The sequence below is a fragment of the Poecilia latipinna genome, unplaced genomic scaffold (assembly GCF_001443285.1).
Source record: "Poecilia latipinna isolate Pla-1442-1.1 unplaced genomic scaffold, P_latipinna-1.0 Scaffold3214, whole genome shotgun sequence".
In the NCBI taxonomy this organism is placed as follows: Eukaryota; Metazoa; Chordata; class Actinopteri; order Cyprinodontiformes; family Poeciliidae; genus Poecilia; species Poecilia latipinna.
This window is the reverse complement of record NW_015115830.1, coordinates 29,346-45,978: the sequence shown is the minus strand read 5'-3', so window position 1 is coordinate 45,978 and position 16,633 is coordinate 29,346. Positions and strand designations below refer to the sequence as shown.

At 38.0% G+C, this 16,633-nt stretch overlaps 2 protein-coding genes across 5 annotated transcripts in view; one reads left to right on the top strand and one right to left on the bottom strand.

Moving 5' to 3' along the window:
- LOC106940410 (SUN domain-containing protein 3-like) overlaps positions 1 to 2,005 on the bottom strand; it is a 9,154-nt gene extending 7,149 nt beyond the window's left edge. Inside the window, exons 1-6 of one of the 2 annotated variants that reach the window (XM_015023150.1) lie at positions 1,876 to 2,005; positions 1,558 to 1,712; positions 1,112 to 1,454; positions 911 to 1,023; positions 604 to 777; positions 277 to 366 (exon numbers count right to left, since the gene is read on the bottom strand). In XM_015023150.1, coding sequence (XP_014878636.1) covers positions 277 to 366; positions 604 to 777; positions 911 to 1,023; positions 1,112 to 1,193 — 459 coding nt within the window. In that variant the 5' untranslated portion in view covers positions 1,194 to 1,454; positions 1,558 to 1,712; positions 1,876 to 2,005. The remainder of the gene's footprint in view (positions 1 to 276; positions 367 to 603; positions 778 to 910; positions 1,024 to 1,111; positions 1,455 to 1,557; positions 1,713 to 1,875) is intronic. The other variant, XM_015023151.1, reaches the window with a different exon arrangement.
- Positions 2,006 to 3,753: 1,748 nt separating this feature from the next.
- crot (carnitine O-octanoyltransferase) lies at positions 3,754 to 16,494 on the top strand. 3 transcript variants are annotated; one of them, XM_015023149.1, is made up of 19 exons: positions 3,757 to 3,857; positions 4,646 to 4,782; positions 5,395 to 5,512; positions 5,589 to 5,651; positions 9,627 to 9,751; positions 9,832 to 10,013; positions 10,123 to 10,247; positions 10,325 to 10,433; positions 10,824 to 10,917; positions 11,036 to 11,161; positions 11,235 to 11,336; positions 12,404 to 12,487; positions 12,563 to 12,670; positions 12,762 to 12,892; positions 12,972 to 13,095; positions 13,331 to 13,409; positions 14,357 to 14,450; positions 15,042 to 15,161; positions 15,291 to 15,662. In XM_015023149.1, exons 2-19 carry the CDS (start codon positions 4,771 to 4,773, stop codon positions 15,409 to 15,411), a joined length of 1,917 nt encoding a protein of 638 aa, XP_014878635.1. In that variant the 5' UTR covers positions 3,757 to 3,857; positions 4,646 to 4,770; the 3' UTR covers positions 15,412 to 15,662. The 3 variants fall into 3 exon arrangements, with proteins under 3 accessions (XP_014878634.1, XP_014878635.1, XP_014878633.1); XM_015023147.1 differs by lacking the exons at positions 3,757 to 3,857; positions 4,646 to 4,782; positions 5,395 to 5,512; positions 5,589 to 5,651 and adding exons at positions 7,473 to 7,610; positions 8,758 to 8,881 and having other exon boundaries at positions 15,291 to 16,494; XM_015023148.1 differs by lacking the exons at positions 9,627 to 9,751; positions 9,832 to 10,013; positions 10,123 to 10,247; ... (10 more) ...; positions 15,042 to 15,161; positions 15,291 to 15,662 and adding an exon at positions 5,856 to 6,214 and having other exon boundaries at positions 3,754 to 3,857.
- Positions 16,495 to 16,633: the final 139 nt, after the last annotated feature.

Here is a 16,633-nt window from a genome sequence, read left to right as displayed (position 1 = left end):
GAATTATACTAATATCTTTCTAACCAGAAAACAAAATGTTATCTAGTAAAACTGGAGGTTTATTTTGATTTGTTTCTTATCGTGATACAACAAAACTAACTATTTTGTGATAACAGATTGATAGATTTTGTTATAAGACATAATAAAAGTTGGTGTGAAGAACCTTATGGTTGTATGTTAGGAACAAATACCAATATTTATAACAGGGTCAGTCACTCTGGGCTTCTGTAAGAACTGTTGTATTTGGTTAATAAAATATTAATTTGACATATTTACAGGAAGTTTGAAGGTCTGTAAGCTGTCATCATCCTCCTCATATTGAAAAGTTCCCAATAAACTCTCCTGATCGTGTAAATGCTTCTTTCCCTGAGACAAAATTAGAAATCCATTTCATTATCTTGTTCTTTCTATATATGTGAAAGTTAGTTGGTGTATCTAAAAACATATCACACCCTGAGATAAGCAGAAAATTCATTTGTGCACACAGAAAGTTTGGATGTGATCAAGTGATGTCATACTAAATCATTGCTAACACATTTAAAGCCCCTTCTTCCACAGTATAGGTGGACACATATATGATACATGTGATGTTGCTTGACTTACATAGACAGAAAATTCCTTCGGAGCACTGGAGACTGTGAAAGTCGGGGATATACTCTTAGGAATGTGACCCAGGGACACGTGAGTAACGGTGATTCTGTGGGACAGTTTGATGGATAAGCGTCCTGGGAAGCCTGCAAAGGCCCAACATTGTCCAGGACTCAGATGATTTCTTCCCTGAAGACAGAGTACAAAACAAAGTTTAGGTGTCAAGACTAATTAGAAAAGAAAATCATAAACCCTAATATTTTATCAAACAGAAATACCACTTTGCATAATATTCATTTAATGTTCTGAGTGTTGCTCAGACCTGAATGACAACGTTTGGGCCTAAGGGTTGTTGTTGAAAATATATCCCAAACAATCTACATGTTCTGTTGTTGTGAAATGTTGCTGAAGTCATCTGTGGAACAAGTTTTGCACCTGCACAAAAAAACAGAAATACTGAGTCAAGAAACGTTAACACTGAAAATCTGCAATCTGGTTTATGATCTTATTTCTAAAAGCTCACCTTGAGACTCCAGAGCAAAGTTTGGCCAAAGATCCGCTGGTGGCAGAAGGTAGTTGAATTTCTTTTTCATCTCCTTCTTCATCTCCTGCAGATCTTTGTGGAAAGGTTCTGGGATCTTTTCTGGATTCTTATAAAGAGACAGAAAGTTTGTCACAACATTGAAATTAACAAATTGTTCTCAAGTTTGTTCAAGATATTTAAATCAAAGTTAATATTTGGAAGAGAAAACCTACCATGTCCACTGGAGCTGTAGTGTCCTCTGTAGCTGTTGTGTCCTCTGTAGGTTGAGTAACAAATGACTTGGAAGATCGCAAGTGCTGAGCAGAAAATAGGCAGCTACATCCTGATGAACAAGAGCAGAAGATGACAGTCAGTGACATAGCATAAAAAATTCAGACTTTCTACAACACTTTCAAATTGCTTGTTTGTGGAAGGAGAGTATTTACCAAAAAGGAGCAAAATGAAACAGATGATCCCATGACGTTGCATGAGAGTGACAATCTCCTCTTTTATATTGAAAAGCATATCATTATCCTGGTAGCTGTCCAAACTGTATCCATCTATTAGTCCCCTTCTTACTAAGCGTTTTCTTCGCATCCCCCTGGCCCAAGATGGAAAAAATACAAATGTTTAAATGTGTACATTGATCAGCGGATGACTGTTAAACATAATAGCTAAAAAAATGCTTATATAATATACCCCCCCGACCCCACTAAGGGACAAGGGTGTAAAAAAACGGATGTAAGGATGGATATATAAAATACCTGACTCTCGTCTCTCGGTATGATATTGTTGGTTTCCCATTCGAGTCGTAGTATCCATTATTTGCTAAACGAAGGCTTCGTTTCAGCGTAGCTGCACAAAAAGAGAAAAAACAAAGTCATGGAAGAGGGATGCTGAATATATATATATATATATATATATATATATATATATATATATATATATATATATATATATATATAGTGTATTCTCTTGAAGGCATGACATCAGGTTAATCTGTGGAACAGATTAGTTTAAACCAGACGTGCAGAAGTTTGTGATTTTGAAGCTATGTAATGTGTTTTATTCGGTTTGTTCACTAATTGCAAAGAAAAAAATGTTAAGGATAAGTATTTTGGAAAGCATGTTGACTTGTCTAAGGTTAATTATTTAAATTAGGGTTTGCAAAATATTTTGTTTTTGCCCAGAGTGAGTGTGAAATCAAGATTCACATGTTGACGTCTTTAAGCATTGCAATTTAGCAAATTGTTAAATTGTTAAATTGAACAATGTAATTTTTTTTCTGATGCCATTTTTATGTTTACTCAATGAAGTTGTCAAATATACAAGAAAAGTTCGAGCAGCACAACTGACACTTCTGATATTTGCTTCAAAAGTAGCTAAAATGATTTGATGTTGAGCTCAAAAATAGATTATTCACAGCCTTAAACAGAAAATGAGTTTTTGCATTTTTGTTGATTCAGCTCGTCAATTGCTGAGGTGCATTTGTGTGTTATATATGGTTACATGGCTTACATAGGCAGAAAAATATTTTGGAGCACTGTAGATTGTGCCAATTGAGGGGAAAAAATTTGTGAATGTGACCCAAGGACACGAGTAATGGAGACTCAAAAGTAACTAAAATAATTTGACGTGGAGCTAAAAAACAGATTATTCACAGCCTGTAATGGGTAAACTATCTCTAACATTGCTGTCACAATTTTTTCAAAAGATAAACACAAAAGTTACATCTGTTTTCTTTGTCTAAGTTAAAAAACAAAAATACTTACTTTCACTGTGTCTCTCCATGTTGAGCGATTTGTATCTTGCACTGAACTGACAAATGTGAGAATTCTGCGTAGAACTGCTCTCTTATTGACAGAAGTTCCAAAAGCCTTTGATGACACATCAGCCTATGTGATATCACAATATTAAGCAGGACAGTTCCGCATATAATTAACTACTGGACTTCTAGAGACTGTTTAAAAACTAATTTTAGATAATCTTTCAGCAACAATGAATTCATCTCTTATATTGTCAAATGAATGTATCTTTCTTCAAATCAGACAAAAATGGTGTCAAAAATTTGTGCTACTTTTGTGCTGTTGAGAATGAAAATCCTGATCGTTTTCATTCTCAACAGTGCTGGTTTGTGCAGCAAAATGTTCATTTGTGTTGCTATCATTTTAAAGATATTAAGAAATGTTTCCAAAAGTCACAAAAGGTCAACCAACCCCACCCATCTTCTGCAAATCAGACAAATTTGGTGTCAATCAACTTGACTACATTTGGTTATTTTGACTTTGTAAAAGTGAGGAGGAGGGTACCTGGTTGACCTTTTGACCTTTAAACTTTCTTTAATATTTTCAAAGCTAAAGCAGCACAAACAAAATTTGTTGCACAAACCAGCACAAATGTAGCCAAATCAATTTTGTCTGATTTGCAGAAGGTGGGAGGGGCTGGTTGGCCTTTTGTGACCTCTGGAAACATTTCTTAATAGCTTTAATATCTTTAAAACGACAGCAGCACAAATGATCTAGCTGAAGCAAACAATGATGAGTTTGAAATTAGATCAGAGTGTGGCATATGTATTACAAACGGTCTTTATATTTGCAGGAACATTACCGAGTGAGCAATCTAAGCAACAAACTATCTTTGACACATTTCTCTCCTGTTACCATGCCAACAAGAATTCAGGCAATTAAGGGAAAGTAAAGATTCTGAGCGCACGTATTCTTTTGTCCTTTAGAAAATTTTCATCTTTGTAAGTATTTATGTGTTTTAAAGACACTTGAACTTGTATTGATTTTTCTTTGGCTGGTAAAATATGGAGCAGTGCACATAATCTTTGAGTATAGCTTAAAGATTATATGTTACATATATATATGTAATATTCTTTCTTTCCGTTATATTTCAGTTACAAAAACGTTTTGAGTGTACGAAGATTAACTAGTAACGTATTTTTTGTTATGTTTCAGTTACAAATATGAGTGTAGAATTAAGATATGCATTTTTTTTTGTTCAGAAAATAGTTAACTGTTTTAAATAGTTAAAACATTTAAATATTTTTAGATTATGTTGTATTTCGGTTACTAAATTTAAAATAAGATCGGGTTTAAATGTCTTTAATTGCAAATAATCCCGATCTGCTCATACTATTCAACCTTTCTGAGGGCACCCCGTCCTGGCACATGCGCATTTAAACACTATTGATTATGGTAAACAATTATTATTGTGGGAAGGCAAATCTGATTAGATAAGCATTATCTAATCGTGGCTGGTTAAAGGTGAGGTCTGCTGATAATTGTATTTCTGATTAATTGTATTTAACAATATCCAAATTCAAAAGTAAAAGTAGTCCAAAGGTGGTTATATTTCCTTTTTTTTACACAGTTATTAAAGTTTCGCTGTTTAACTTCAATTTTTATATTTGATCCAATCGCTTTTGTGGTCATGTTTCCTTGCGCATGTGTTTGCTGTGTGTTGCATTGTCCTTCAGCCAATCAGCTCTGAGCTCTGCAGCCCCTTCATCCTCCTCCTCTTCTTCGTCAGCAGGCTGCTGCTGCTTCTCTGGCTCATAAGTATCACATCGGTCAGTTGTGTTTGCAATTACAACAGCTGCTCACGAAGTGACGGAATAAAAACCTTCATCTGCGACCCGTCCTGCACCAACCAACATGTCTGTCGAGGTAAAATCCGCTCTTTCTGTGACTGCATTTAATTTTTGTGTAAGGTGCGTTTAATTGGTATTCTGACATGAAGTTGCTGCTTATTTCCACTCTGATAGCGATAGCTTTATATCGCTAGCTCCGTGTAAGGTATGATCTGCTCATGTTATGGGTCTTAGGTCCTGATGTTGCAGCTGGATTTACTGCCTTCAAAACTACTTGAGCAAAAAGGAGAATACCTTACTACAACATGCAAGTCCTCTGTTTGTCATGGTTTCAGGAACATGAGTGGGGCTTATATTTCTCCTTAAAAGGGGCACCATAATTATCTGTTCTGCCATGTCCCAGATCTTTTGTAAAGCAGATTATTCAAGCAAGCACAAAAGCATCAGAGGCCTGAATAGAAAGCCCTTTGTTTAACTCCTACTTGTGCAACAATCAGTTTCCCTCACTTTGCCTTGTGGCTTGACTACAAATCCGTGTTGGCTGTTGCTCATTAGCATGCACATTTCTACATCCTGTGCTCCTTCTTGGTACACTCTGATTGCTCTGATTTGACTATTAATGAAATATTAGCAGTCTTTCCCTGCGTTTCTCCTGTTCTGTGTGACCTTTCTGTCTGTGGATCTGCAGGAAGAGTTCAAGAAAGTGGCAGACCAGGTGAAGAATCTGAAAACGAAGCCTACGGATGATGAGATACTGATCCTATACAGTCTGTATAAACAGGCCATGGTTGGAGACATTAATATAGGTATGTGACTTAGTTTATGTGAGCTAAATAAACATTTTCTTCAATGTTCTTTTCCTTTTGTTTGTGCTTTCTTCAGACAAACCGGGGGTAACTGACCCAAAAGGAAAAGCAAAGTGGGAAGCTTGGGAAACCAGGAAAGGTAACATGTATCTGTGGTGGTCCATCCATTAAATCCCATTTTAAAAATTCATTGAGGTGTGTAGCTGTAATGCGACAAAATGTGAAAAGGTTCAAGAATACTTAGGCTAGGTAGAATTATAAACCTATCTGGTTGCAAATGCTTAACCGGAAATAAAATGCTATGATTTGTTTTCGGTGTAACTAATTTGCCCCTCTGTTTCAGGAATGTCCAAGGCGGACGCGATGGCTGCCTATATCAAGCATGCTAAGGAACTTTTCAGCAAATATGGGGAGTAAACTTTGCAAGAATCTAATAAAGTTAGACTAATGCAAAAAAATGACTTTACTAAATAATTTACTGAGACAGGGCTACTGTTTGCCTTCTGTTCTCAGAGGCAATAATTATTCCTTAATTTGTGTTTTTTTTTCTTTCACTGTAAACTGATAAAATTGATAAACTACTATGCATCTTTAAAGGTTATATCTTTGCTGATTGTGGTGTACTTTACTACACTGCACTGATTTGTAACATGGATTAAAACAAGGCAGAAAAATGCTATTAAATGTTGACATAAATGGAAAGTAAATGTCTCTTCGCTTTTTTTGTGACGTTTATTTTGTCAGTGCAAGAACTATGTGTGTTAATGGAACTGTTTTTTTGTTTTGTGCTTCACTATGAGCACAAGAGGCAGCAACTCAACTACACTGTCTTATCCTGTTATAGTTGATATTGTCAGTTTCTCAGTTTTCATTGTTAAATCAGAATACAGAGGAATAGAAAAAAAATACATTGAACAAAAAAAGTTAAAATCGATAATTAGTACTTGTATTGGCATCTAATAACTTGGAATATGCATATTATTTGAGTATTTAGAAATATTCCACATAGAAGTATAAATCATTTCCCCTTTCAGTTACAAAACATAATAAAAGCTTCTTTAAATGTCCTGCCAAGCCAATAGAGTTTTCATATTTTCTGCATGAATAAAATCACCTGCAATGTGGTTTGACACAACTTTAGTGAAGATCCAAACTGTCAGTTTGGTTGAAAAAACAAGGGTGCTGACATGAGCAACTACCTTCATACTATTCTAGTCCCATCAATTTGGTCTTGCAATTTTTTATATGTATTAACCTAGTACTTATTCTGAGATTTAAGAACTAAGCCAAAAGGTGGCTGTATATGTAAATATATAATTTTATCATGGTCTAATTTTTTTAAATCCATGATTTAACTCCAATTTTCTTTTGTTTTAGACCACTCATTGTAATATATTAGGTTATACTTGCTGCTCATATTTAATTAATAAAAGGTCAATCCCAAAGTGTAAAGTCTCCGTCAACAAGCGCATGCGCACCAGTGATAGCAAGAGCTGTCACTGGTAGTGGGACTTCCGGCTCATTTTTTGGGATGCAATCATTTGGCTCATCTTACCAAGAGATCTGGATTTATTCTCGTCCCATGCAGCTCTTATCTTAGTATTACTTCTGGTTTCATAATTACCTCAAGTTTTGATCTGACCACTATGCTTGTATATCTGTTTATGTAGAATAATATAAGAATTACATATTTTTAATGTGAACGTTTGGATACAATATTTTTTAAATTCATGCATACTTCTAAGCAGTGTGACTAATATATTACCTAATTTATAAACAGCATCTTCTTTATTCACTGTGAGTTAATTCTTATCTGTATTCTTTGAAAATGCAGCAGAGTTTTGAGGCCTCACAAGTTGTGTCTCATCATTCTTTTCAGTGTGCTGGTTTACAGAATCGGCTCAGTTGCGCTAGGCACACCGTTAGTTGGCTCAGAGAATGAGTAGGGTAAAGGTGAACGCTGTCTGGTGCCGCAGCAGCAGCTACGGACAACAACACAGCGAGCTTCTTTCACTCGGTCAGCCGTCGACAGGAACCAAATGCCGGGTATCGATGCTGTAAAATAAAGTCAACGCTTCCCGGAGAAGCTAAGCTAACAGTAAGTTTCCTGTTCAGGCTTATCATTGCTAAGTGTTCTAGCTGCGAAATGTTGTAGCGTTAGCCTTCACTGCATGACTGACTGTCTGATTCAGGCTCCTTGTTAGTTACTTTGCTCCAATAATAACCAAAATAAGTTTTTGATGGATTTTTTTCTGAACATCAAGGCTAAATTATACAACTTATTTGATTTGCTGGTTTGCTTATACCTACATTACTGACCACAGACAAGTGGATACAGTGGCGCAACTGCACATTGTTCAGGTGGATGCGAAAACATAAATCGGCGCCCCCCCGAGGGAAGGAACCTCAGGGTGAAGGACCGACGCTCAACCCCCCCGAGGCGACGCTACGTGGAGTGTAAAACTCGCTACATGTACCTCGTTATGTGCGAGAGGTGAAGGAGCGTGAGGCGCGCTGAACTGTATGGGAAAACATCATCGGCGCGTCGCCCCCTCCAAACGGGGTTTTGGCGCCCCCTCTGGTGCTGCGCCCCTATGCGTTGCATACGCTGCATACCCACTTTTTGCGCCTCTGAGTGGATACATGCAATTTTAAGAAGTGATGCAATGGATAAAGGAGCCAGTACCGATTTTTGACCTGGCGATACTCAGTCTGAACAGAATCATTGAATTTGGCCAAAAAGTTCAACACATCAAATAGAGATGTAATTCAGGGATCCAATATAAAATAAAGGAATTACAAGTATTTATGCTTATCTCCATTCAGAGGACTCCATTCAGGATTCAAACCAAGGACTGCCTTGCTGTGCTACTAACTTTGTCACAGAGCAGTTCTTATGAGGTAGTAATACATGGATATTATAGATAATAATAATAATAATAATAATAATAATAATAATAATAATTAATTAACTACAGCAGCAAATTCTTTCTTCTTCGGAGTTTCTAAATTGGAGATCTTTTGGGTGATTGACGTGCATCGTGTTTCCAGTAGGGATGCAGAACATATCGGCTATTGTTTTTAATATTGAATATGGGCCTACATTTTCACATCGGTGCAATTCTAGTTTCCAGATCTCCCGCTGATGTTGCAGGAGGTCAGTGCTGTTTACTGTCATCAATTTACAGTAGTGGGGAAAAAACAAGTTTCTCTTTGTTAGAGTGTAATGTTAATTTGTGTTGCAGAGCGAAGAAATGGCCAGTCGATTAGCAGGTACTCTACCTGAGCGGACCTTTCAGTACCAGAACAGTCTGCCTCCCCTGCCTGTACCGACACTAGATGGAAGCCTTTCTAAGTACCTAGACGCAGGTGGGATGGCTGTGCTCTCCAGATTGCATGTTATGTGTTAAAAAAGTAATCAGGGAAGAGAATAATGAATATAGTTTTATATATCCCATTTGACTGAAATGTATTTAAAACTGCAGGCAACATTAATTACTTGAGTGTGCTGTAAAATTACACTATGTGCCTGGAAAACACACACTTCCCCTTTAAGAGCTACAAAGGTAGAGCTTTATGAAGTGCACTAACATGAACTAAAATAAACAAAGTGACCTTATTGGGACTGCAGAAACACACCCAGTGGACACAGCTGGTGAAAGTCATTATATGCAAAGTCATAGTGCACACAGCGAAAACATTATGCAACACGGAAATCCAGTGAGTGACTGATATGCCAGTCAGAGAGGGTGTGGGTGCTAACATTGAATTAAATTATAAATGAACTACTAATTTATAGAAAAGTATAATGATATTTATCAGTCTCCTCTACATCTGTGACAAAGGTGAAAATATATCTGTTCCCAGTTTTCCATGAACCAGTGGTGGCTTATCAGCAGGTTAATGTGTGGACATACTGTCCTGCATGTACACCGTGTTTAAAAAGAGACATAATTATCAGGTCCTCCTCTTTTCCTCCACTGTCTAAATACAAACTCAGATGAACAAATGACCTTGTGTAATTAGTTATTAAATAAATACTAAACCTAAACTCAGATGCTCAGTTTAAAAAAAGTTTTTTTTAATGCTGTTTTCTCTTTCATTTCGCTCTCAGTTCATCCGTTTGCATCAGAAGGAGAGTTCAAAGCTACAGTGGAGATTGTGAGAAAATTCAGAGAAGGTGTCGGAAAAGAGCTGCACCAGAAACTGCTGCAGAGAGCCCAAGAAAGGAGGAACTGGGTCTGTAGCTGAACATAGCCTCTTAACATAACGTCTTCTTTACTAAGAAGTGAGCTAACGATGTGTGTACGCTTCCTCAGCTGGAGGAGTGGTGGTTAGACACAGCCTACCTGGAGGTCCGAATCCCCTCCCAGCTGAATGTAAACTTTGGCGGTCCCGGGCCGTACTTGGAGCATTTCTGGCCTCCTGCTGAAGGAAGTTCTCTGCAGAGGACCAGTATTATAACATGGCACACGCTGCAGTACTGGGACCTGCTCCGCACGTAAGGCATGCTCACGCATACGCTCGTTTTTTTTTTGTTTTTTTTCTTTTTGGTTTAGTGTTGAGAACGTTCTCTGCTCAGATATTTGTTTTCACTCCGTTTCCGTCAGGGAGAGACTCGCCCCCCAGAAAGCTGGGAAAACCCCGTTGGACATGGATCAGTTCAGGATGCTCTACTGCACCTGCAAGGTTCCTGGAGTGAAGAAGGACACCATTCATAACTACTTCAAGACAGGTGCAGCTCTGCAGCTTTCAGACACACCCGTAACCTTCGACCCCTGTCTTCACTGCTCGTTTGATTATGTTTCTCAGTGAGCGAGGGGCCGTGTCCTTCCCACCTGGTGGTGATGTGCCGCGGACGGATTTTTACTTTTGATGCACTGTTTGATGGACAGATCCTCAGTCCTCCAGAGCTCCTCAGGTGGGAAGCAAACACAGATCGCCAGGCACAGATCCTCCATCGAGCCCAACAATATTTATTAACTTCTTTTGTTTTTTGAACCATTTATTTGGTTATTTAATGTCACTGCAATCTGAAGATTGTTACCCTGGCACTTTTTTTTCTGCATCTCATTGATTTTAAAATACTTTAAATACTTTATTTCTTGAATAAATTAACTGAAGAAATATGTTTCAGTTTAGGATTGAAGAAAATCAGCCTTTTTCTAAATTTGTTCTCTTGTTTTAACCTCAGATTATTCTATATTCTGAATTTTTAAGCAACACAAAATGGAGCTCTCTGTTATGAAATGAAAAGATTTAAAATGGGTGAATCTAAGTTGGTTGTGAATATGTGTCTGGTTTTGCGTAGGCAGCTGATCTTTGTGAAGGAGCGCTGCGAAGGCGAGCCGGAGGGAGACGGAGTTTCCGCTCTCACATCTGATGAGCGGACTCGCTGGGCGAAGGTTCGGCTCCTGGTTGTTTAAAGAGAAAATAACATAAACAACATTATGGGTCATCGCTCTAAAATCTCATGTTACCAAAGCATCACTGAGGATCAGCATTTCCTGTGTTTATTTTTAGGCAAGAGAGCATCTAATCAGCATCGATCCGCACAATAAGACGATTCTGGAGACCATTCAGAGCAGCCTGTTTGTCATCTCCTTGGACGAATCCAAACCCTACTCGAGTCCGGAGAACTACACCAATGTCTGAGCTGCTCAAATCTCAGTTATTTCCTAACAATGAGGAAAGAGATCTGAGTATTCTGTTTTCTGTGCAGCTGACAGCGGCGGGCCTCACAGGCAACCCGACCATCCGGTGGGGGGATAAATCCTACAACTCAATCGCTTTTGCAGACGGCACTTTTGGATCCACCTGTGATGTAGGTTTTCATATTTGGTTCTTTTTTAGAAGTTTAAATGCACAGTTTCCACACAGCCTGCAATTTAGTTTATGTGTAATCTGGGCCTGGCTAAGAATGGAAAATAAGAGTATGGAAACATTTATTTATAGACTTTTGTTGCCTGTACCTTTCTCTAAACATTTTATCCATCCCCCCTCTGAAAGCAGAACTGATAAATGGATGGATGGATGATGGGACAGAGGGATTGATGGATGAATAAATGTGGGCATGGGACAGAGATAAATGAAGGGCCGGATGGATAGGGGGAAGTTGGATAGATTTGGTAAAAGGATGGACTGAACCAAAGGTTGGATAGATTTTATCTGACTTAAATTGACGGTGAACTGTTAAAGATGTAAAGATATCTGGTTTTATCTGGAGTTTTCTGGGCACATAGTGCCATTTTATAGCACAATTAAATGACTATGTAAATAACTATGTTACCTTCAGTTGTAAAAATGCTACATGTCTCAATCATGCCTTTAAAATAAATGTAACTTTGTAATTTAACTCTTTAAAATTGGGCCTCTGTCTCTTTAAAAGCTCCTACTCTTTCTGAAACTCCAACTTCAGGAGGTCGTCGCAACATCATTAATAGAGCTCCTCTATTAACCCTTTACAACGTTTAATCAGCGTTGCACAGACGAGCTCAGCAGATGTGCAATCCCACCAGGTGTTTGCTAATTGCTTCTGGCTAGTCTGAAGGAGCTGGGTGGGAGAATTGCCATAGAGGGGTGCTTTGTGAGACGAAAGCTCTGAAGCTGCGTCTCGAGGGCGGGGCTAGGTCTAACCAGGCGTTTTGCACAGCTGAATGGTTGCCATGGGGGATTAAAGGATTTCTCAAACATGCATGAAAAAATCAAGGCCACACTCTATATATGTGTTTGATGAATAACATTATAGTGTTGTATATATAAAAAAAGTCAGTTTTACATGATACTGGCCCTTGAAAATGGAGGACATGTTGAAGCTGATGGGACTGAAGGAAGGTTCCAGGTGTGACTTGTAGATTTATGTCAAATCTTTCCTGTGAACTTGTCTTGCAGCACGCACCTTATGATGCAATGGTTCTGGTGTCAATGTGTTGGTATCTTGACCAGCAAATCAGAGCTACAGAGGGACAGTGGAAGGTAAACACTAACGTTTCTCCTGTTCTGGACATATGAACTCATTCTCTAACTTCTCCTGGTGTGTTTGCTGCCTAGGGCTCAGACAAGGTCAGGCAGATCCCCCTCCCCGAGGAGCTGCTGTTTACTCTGGATGAAAAAGCCCACAGTGACATTCGTCATGCCAAACAGCAGTATCTGGAGTCTGTGAGCCTTTGGAAAACCTAACGGGGGGGTGGGGGGGGAAGCATTTATTTTATTAAAGAGGAGGATCACTATAGACTCTGTGTTGTTTCAGACCCAGGACCTTCAGCTTGTTTGCTACGCCTTCACAGCTTTTGGAAAATCAGCCATCAAGCAGAAGAAGTTGCATCCAGACACTTTTATCCAGCTGGCAATGCAGCTAGCTTACTACAGATTACACAAGAAGTACGCGAGCAACACTTTGATGATTATTCGCTTTACTTCAAACTATCTGACTCTGAATGTGTGCTCGTGTTTTCCCCAGACCAGGAAGCTGCTATGAGACGGCAACGACGCGCAAGTTTTACCACGCCAGGACCGAGACCATGCGGCCCTGCACACGGGAGGCTGTGAGCTGGTGCAAGGCCATGATGGACCCTGCGTGTGATGTAATTCGACATTTTGCTTTATCAGTGTTTGAATGATTTAACTCTGGGAGGCTCAAATTGTGGACTGTGGGCCATTTCTAGCCCACAGTTCTGATATTGTGCGGTCCTCTGATGCAGATGAACACTTACATCTCTAGTTATGACTTTTTCTTCTCTTGGTTTTTATTGTATGTTTTGATGCGTTTTTGTTTTTTGTGAAGTGCTTCGTAAATAAAACTGAGCTGTTCTCTCCCAGGCGAATGGCAGGAGGAGCGCCATGCTCTCAGCTTTTAATAAACACAACAAGCTGATGTCCGAGGCTCAAGATGGAAATGGTGAGTTTGTGAAATATTCTTCTAAATATTGCCTGATATTTCTATATAAATGTAACACTGCTTTTGGGAGCCATAAGATTTTTAAAACATCTTATGATTTTAAATATTTCAATGAAAAATGTTGTACATTAGCTTGAATCTGTCAATCTGATCCCAGAGCCTCTATCATTGTTCCAGATCTTAGATATTGGTAGATATTCTGATTGTTGCTGATGATTCCTGCACACCCAGAAGCTTTCTTCTCACAGAAGTGTGACCTCTTTCCTTTCTTAAAGGTAGACATGGATGAATAAAAAATGATTTTAAGAACCAGTACCTTTCAAAGCTCTTTTAAATCAGCCAGAATGACCCAGTAAAGTACGCCACTCTGTTCCATGTTTAATGTTTTTGTCTCATTTGATCATTTCTAAACAGTAGTTATTCATTTAATTATTTCTAGAGTTTTAATCTTTTTTCATGATCAATTTTTGTTTCACTTTCAATTCGAACATTTCCAGAACAGAGAAATGTTAATATTTTAAGTTACTATAATGTTTATAAATACCAATATTTCTCTTCAGTTTCATTTTAAGCGGTCACCATTTTAACTCCGTAAGACCCGAAGCAGATTAAAACTTCACAGCAACAAAACTTATAAATAAATAAATAAATAAGTGTGACCTTGCAGAAGTTTGACTAAAACAACACTGTTGCTTTCTCAGGAGCTGCAACAGGTAAAGCAAGTTGTGGCAAATATTGTAGCATCAAACAGCAGGATGTTTAGAGTAGCCTTTGCTGAAGTGGTCGCGTTTTTAAGCACAGGACCATGAAACGTATTTTTTCACAAATTGTTTTATTTTGATCCGAGTCAATGATGAAATCCATCCACGCTCTTTAAAACATGCATGCCAAACCTCCTGATGCGTGTTTGTGTCAATATTTCACACTGTTTGTGTTTCTGGCTGCAGGTTTTGACCGACATCTCCTTGGGCTTTATCTCATTGCTAAAGAAGAAGGACGTCCGACCCCTGAGCTGTTCTCTGACCCGCTTTACTCCAGGAGGTACTGCCGGTCACACTTTTTCTCTCTCGCTGCAGCAGTCGGATGATGTTGCACTGGGTTATAATCAAGAAATGTGTCCCAAAATCAAGTTTGCTACTTAATAAATAGGTCAAATTTAATTTTAGTATTTAAGGGTTCCAATGCATTACAGTTACCTAATGCATTAGAAGTGCTGTCTTAGCATTTCAAATAAAGGCCACTAAAGCAAAAAAGAAAAAAAAATGTACATATCTAATTTAGTAAGGATAAGAGAAATATTGAGTATGGATGTATGCTCAATATTTCTAAATGTTTTTTGCTTATTGCATTATATAAAACACAAAAATCTTTTTATCATTCATTAAATCATTAAATGAATGATTTAATGATTTAATTAAATCATTAAATCATTACATTTAATGATTTAAATTTAATGATTAAATCATGTCTTTTTGCAACTTAACACTCAACTTTAGTTTTTTTTTCTGACTCTTGTTCTTTGAGAATTCACACATAAACGCTCACCAATACAGAAATCAAAATCAGGTTTGTCCTTTAGAGCTAGAGCAGGATTTCAAACTGGATCCTTGGTTGCTGCATTTGTGTCTGCAGTGGCGGTGGTGGGAACTTTGTGCTGTCGTCCAGTCTGGTGGGCTACACAACAATAATGGGGGCGGTGGCGCCGATGGTTCACCATGGTTACGGTTTCTTTTACCGCATCAGAGACGACAGGTGAAGATGAAGACTTTTGTTGTCCAAAAGTATTGCAATGTGCTATTGAAGTTCACCACTTTGTAAAACTGCCTCTTCTGCGCGTGGTAGCAGCTCCTAATAAAAAAAACAACTTTCCCCATCATGTAGGATTGTGATCTCCATCACAGCTTGGAAGTCCTGTCGTGAGACAGATGCAGCCTCACTCTTTAACGTCTTCTCCAGCTGCATGCATGAGATGCTCCACCTGGCCACCACCGCTCAGCTTTAAGTACTTCTCCAAAACCAGGAGGATATCATCATTTCTTAATCTTATTCTGTGCACATGCAGCTCAGACTGAGTTTAACCCGACAGCTAGATCAGTGCAAATCAATGCAAACGAGCAAATCAATGCAGTGTGCTCCTGTATAGGAGCTCTACTAATTGTAGTATTTTTAAATTCCTTGTAGGCATTAATTTCTGTTATAAATTCATATTGTGTGTACATGTATTTCTTTTAATTTTCTAGATTTGACGTAAAATTTGTTGATTTGTATGCAATTGTTGTAACAACAACAAAAAAAAAAAAAAAAAAAAAAAAAATTTTTCGCCTTAAAAAGCCCCTGAATCACCCTCCTTGTTGAAATCAAATTTTCTGAAATATGAAACAACCAGTTCTGGCTGTGAAGGGAATAGTCTTTATCTGAACAGAGCTTTGTCTAAATATCCCTATTAATGAAGCTCAGCAGCTCATTAAATGAACATAATGATCACTGATACTCATATAAAGAAATCTACTAGTTTGAGGGTGAGGGCAGCTGATGCATTCTGGCATTAATGTAAAATGTCTCTGCTGATTTGTAGTAGACATTGTGCACTGAAATCTTTTAAAATATTCATGCCTTAAAATGGACTGTTCCACACCTCTGCCTTCTTTAAACATCCTCAGATCTGTGATTATGCAAGCTGACTCTACCTCTTCATGATAAACAAATGGATTCATTACCTTTGATCTACGATGGATTCATTAAATTCATTTAAATTGTTCATTTTTAGAACTTTTAAGGCTCCACAAAAGCTTTGGCTCCCAGTGTTTGGGTGTTGCTGCATGTAAGAAAATACATAACAAATGTGGTTTTTACAACCTTTGAACTTTCCCACATTTTATTATGTGAAAACCACAAACTTGAATGTATTTTAGTGGGATTCCCTGTGACATAATTGTGCATAAATGCAAAGTTAAATAATGATAATTGGTTCCCACATTTGTACTTTTGTCAGTACTTAGTTTGTAGAACCACACTTAAGAAGCGGCGTTTGGATGAAGAGCATCTGTGATTATTAATAAATTTTGTATTTAATCATGAAGAAAAATGAATAAATTATGAAAAATGTAGCTCTGTGTTATGAAAAGACAGCCGGCCCTTTTGATACAAGAGAAAGCTCAGTTTGTTAAGAAATTGGCTGCTTATCAATTAATCGTCAGTCGATCGATAAAAAGTCAACTTTAGAT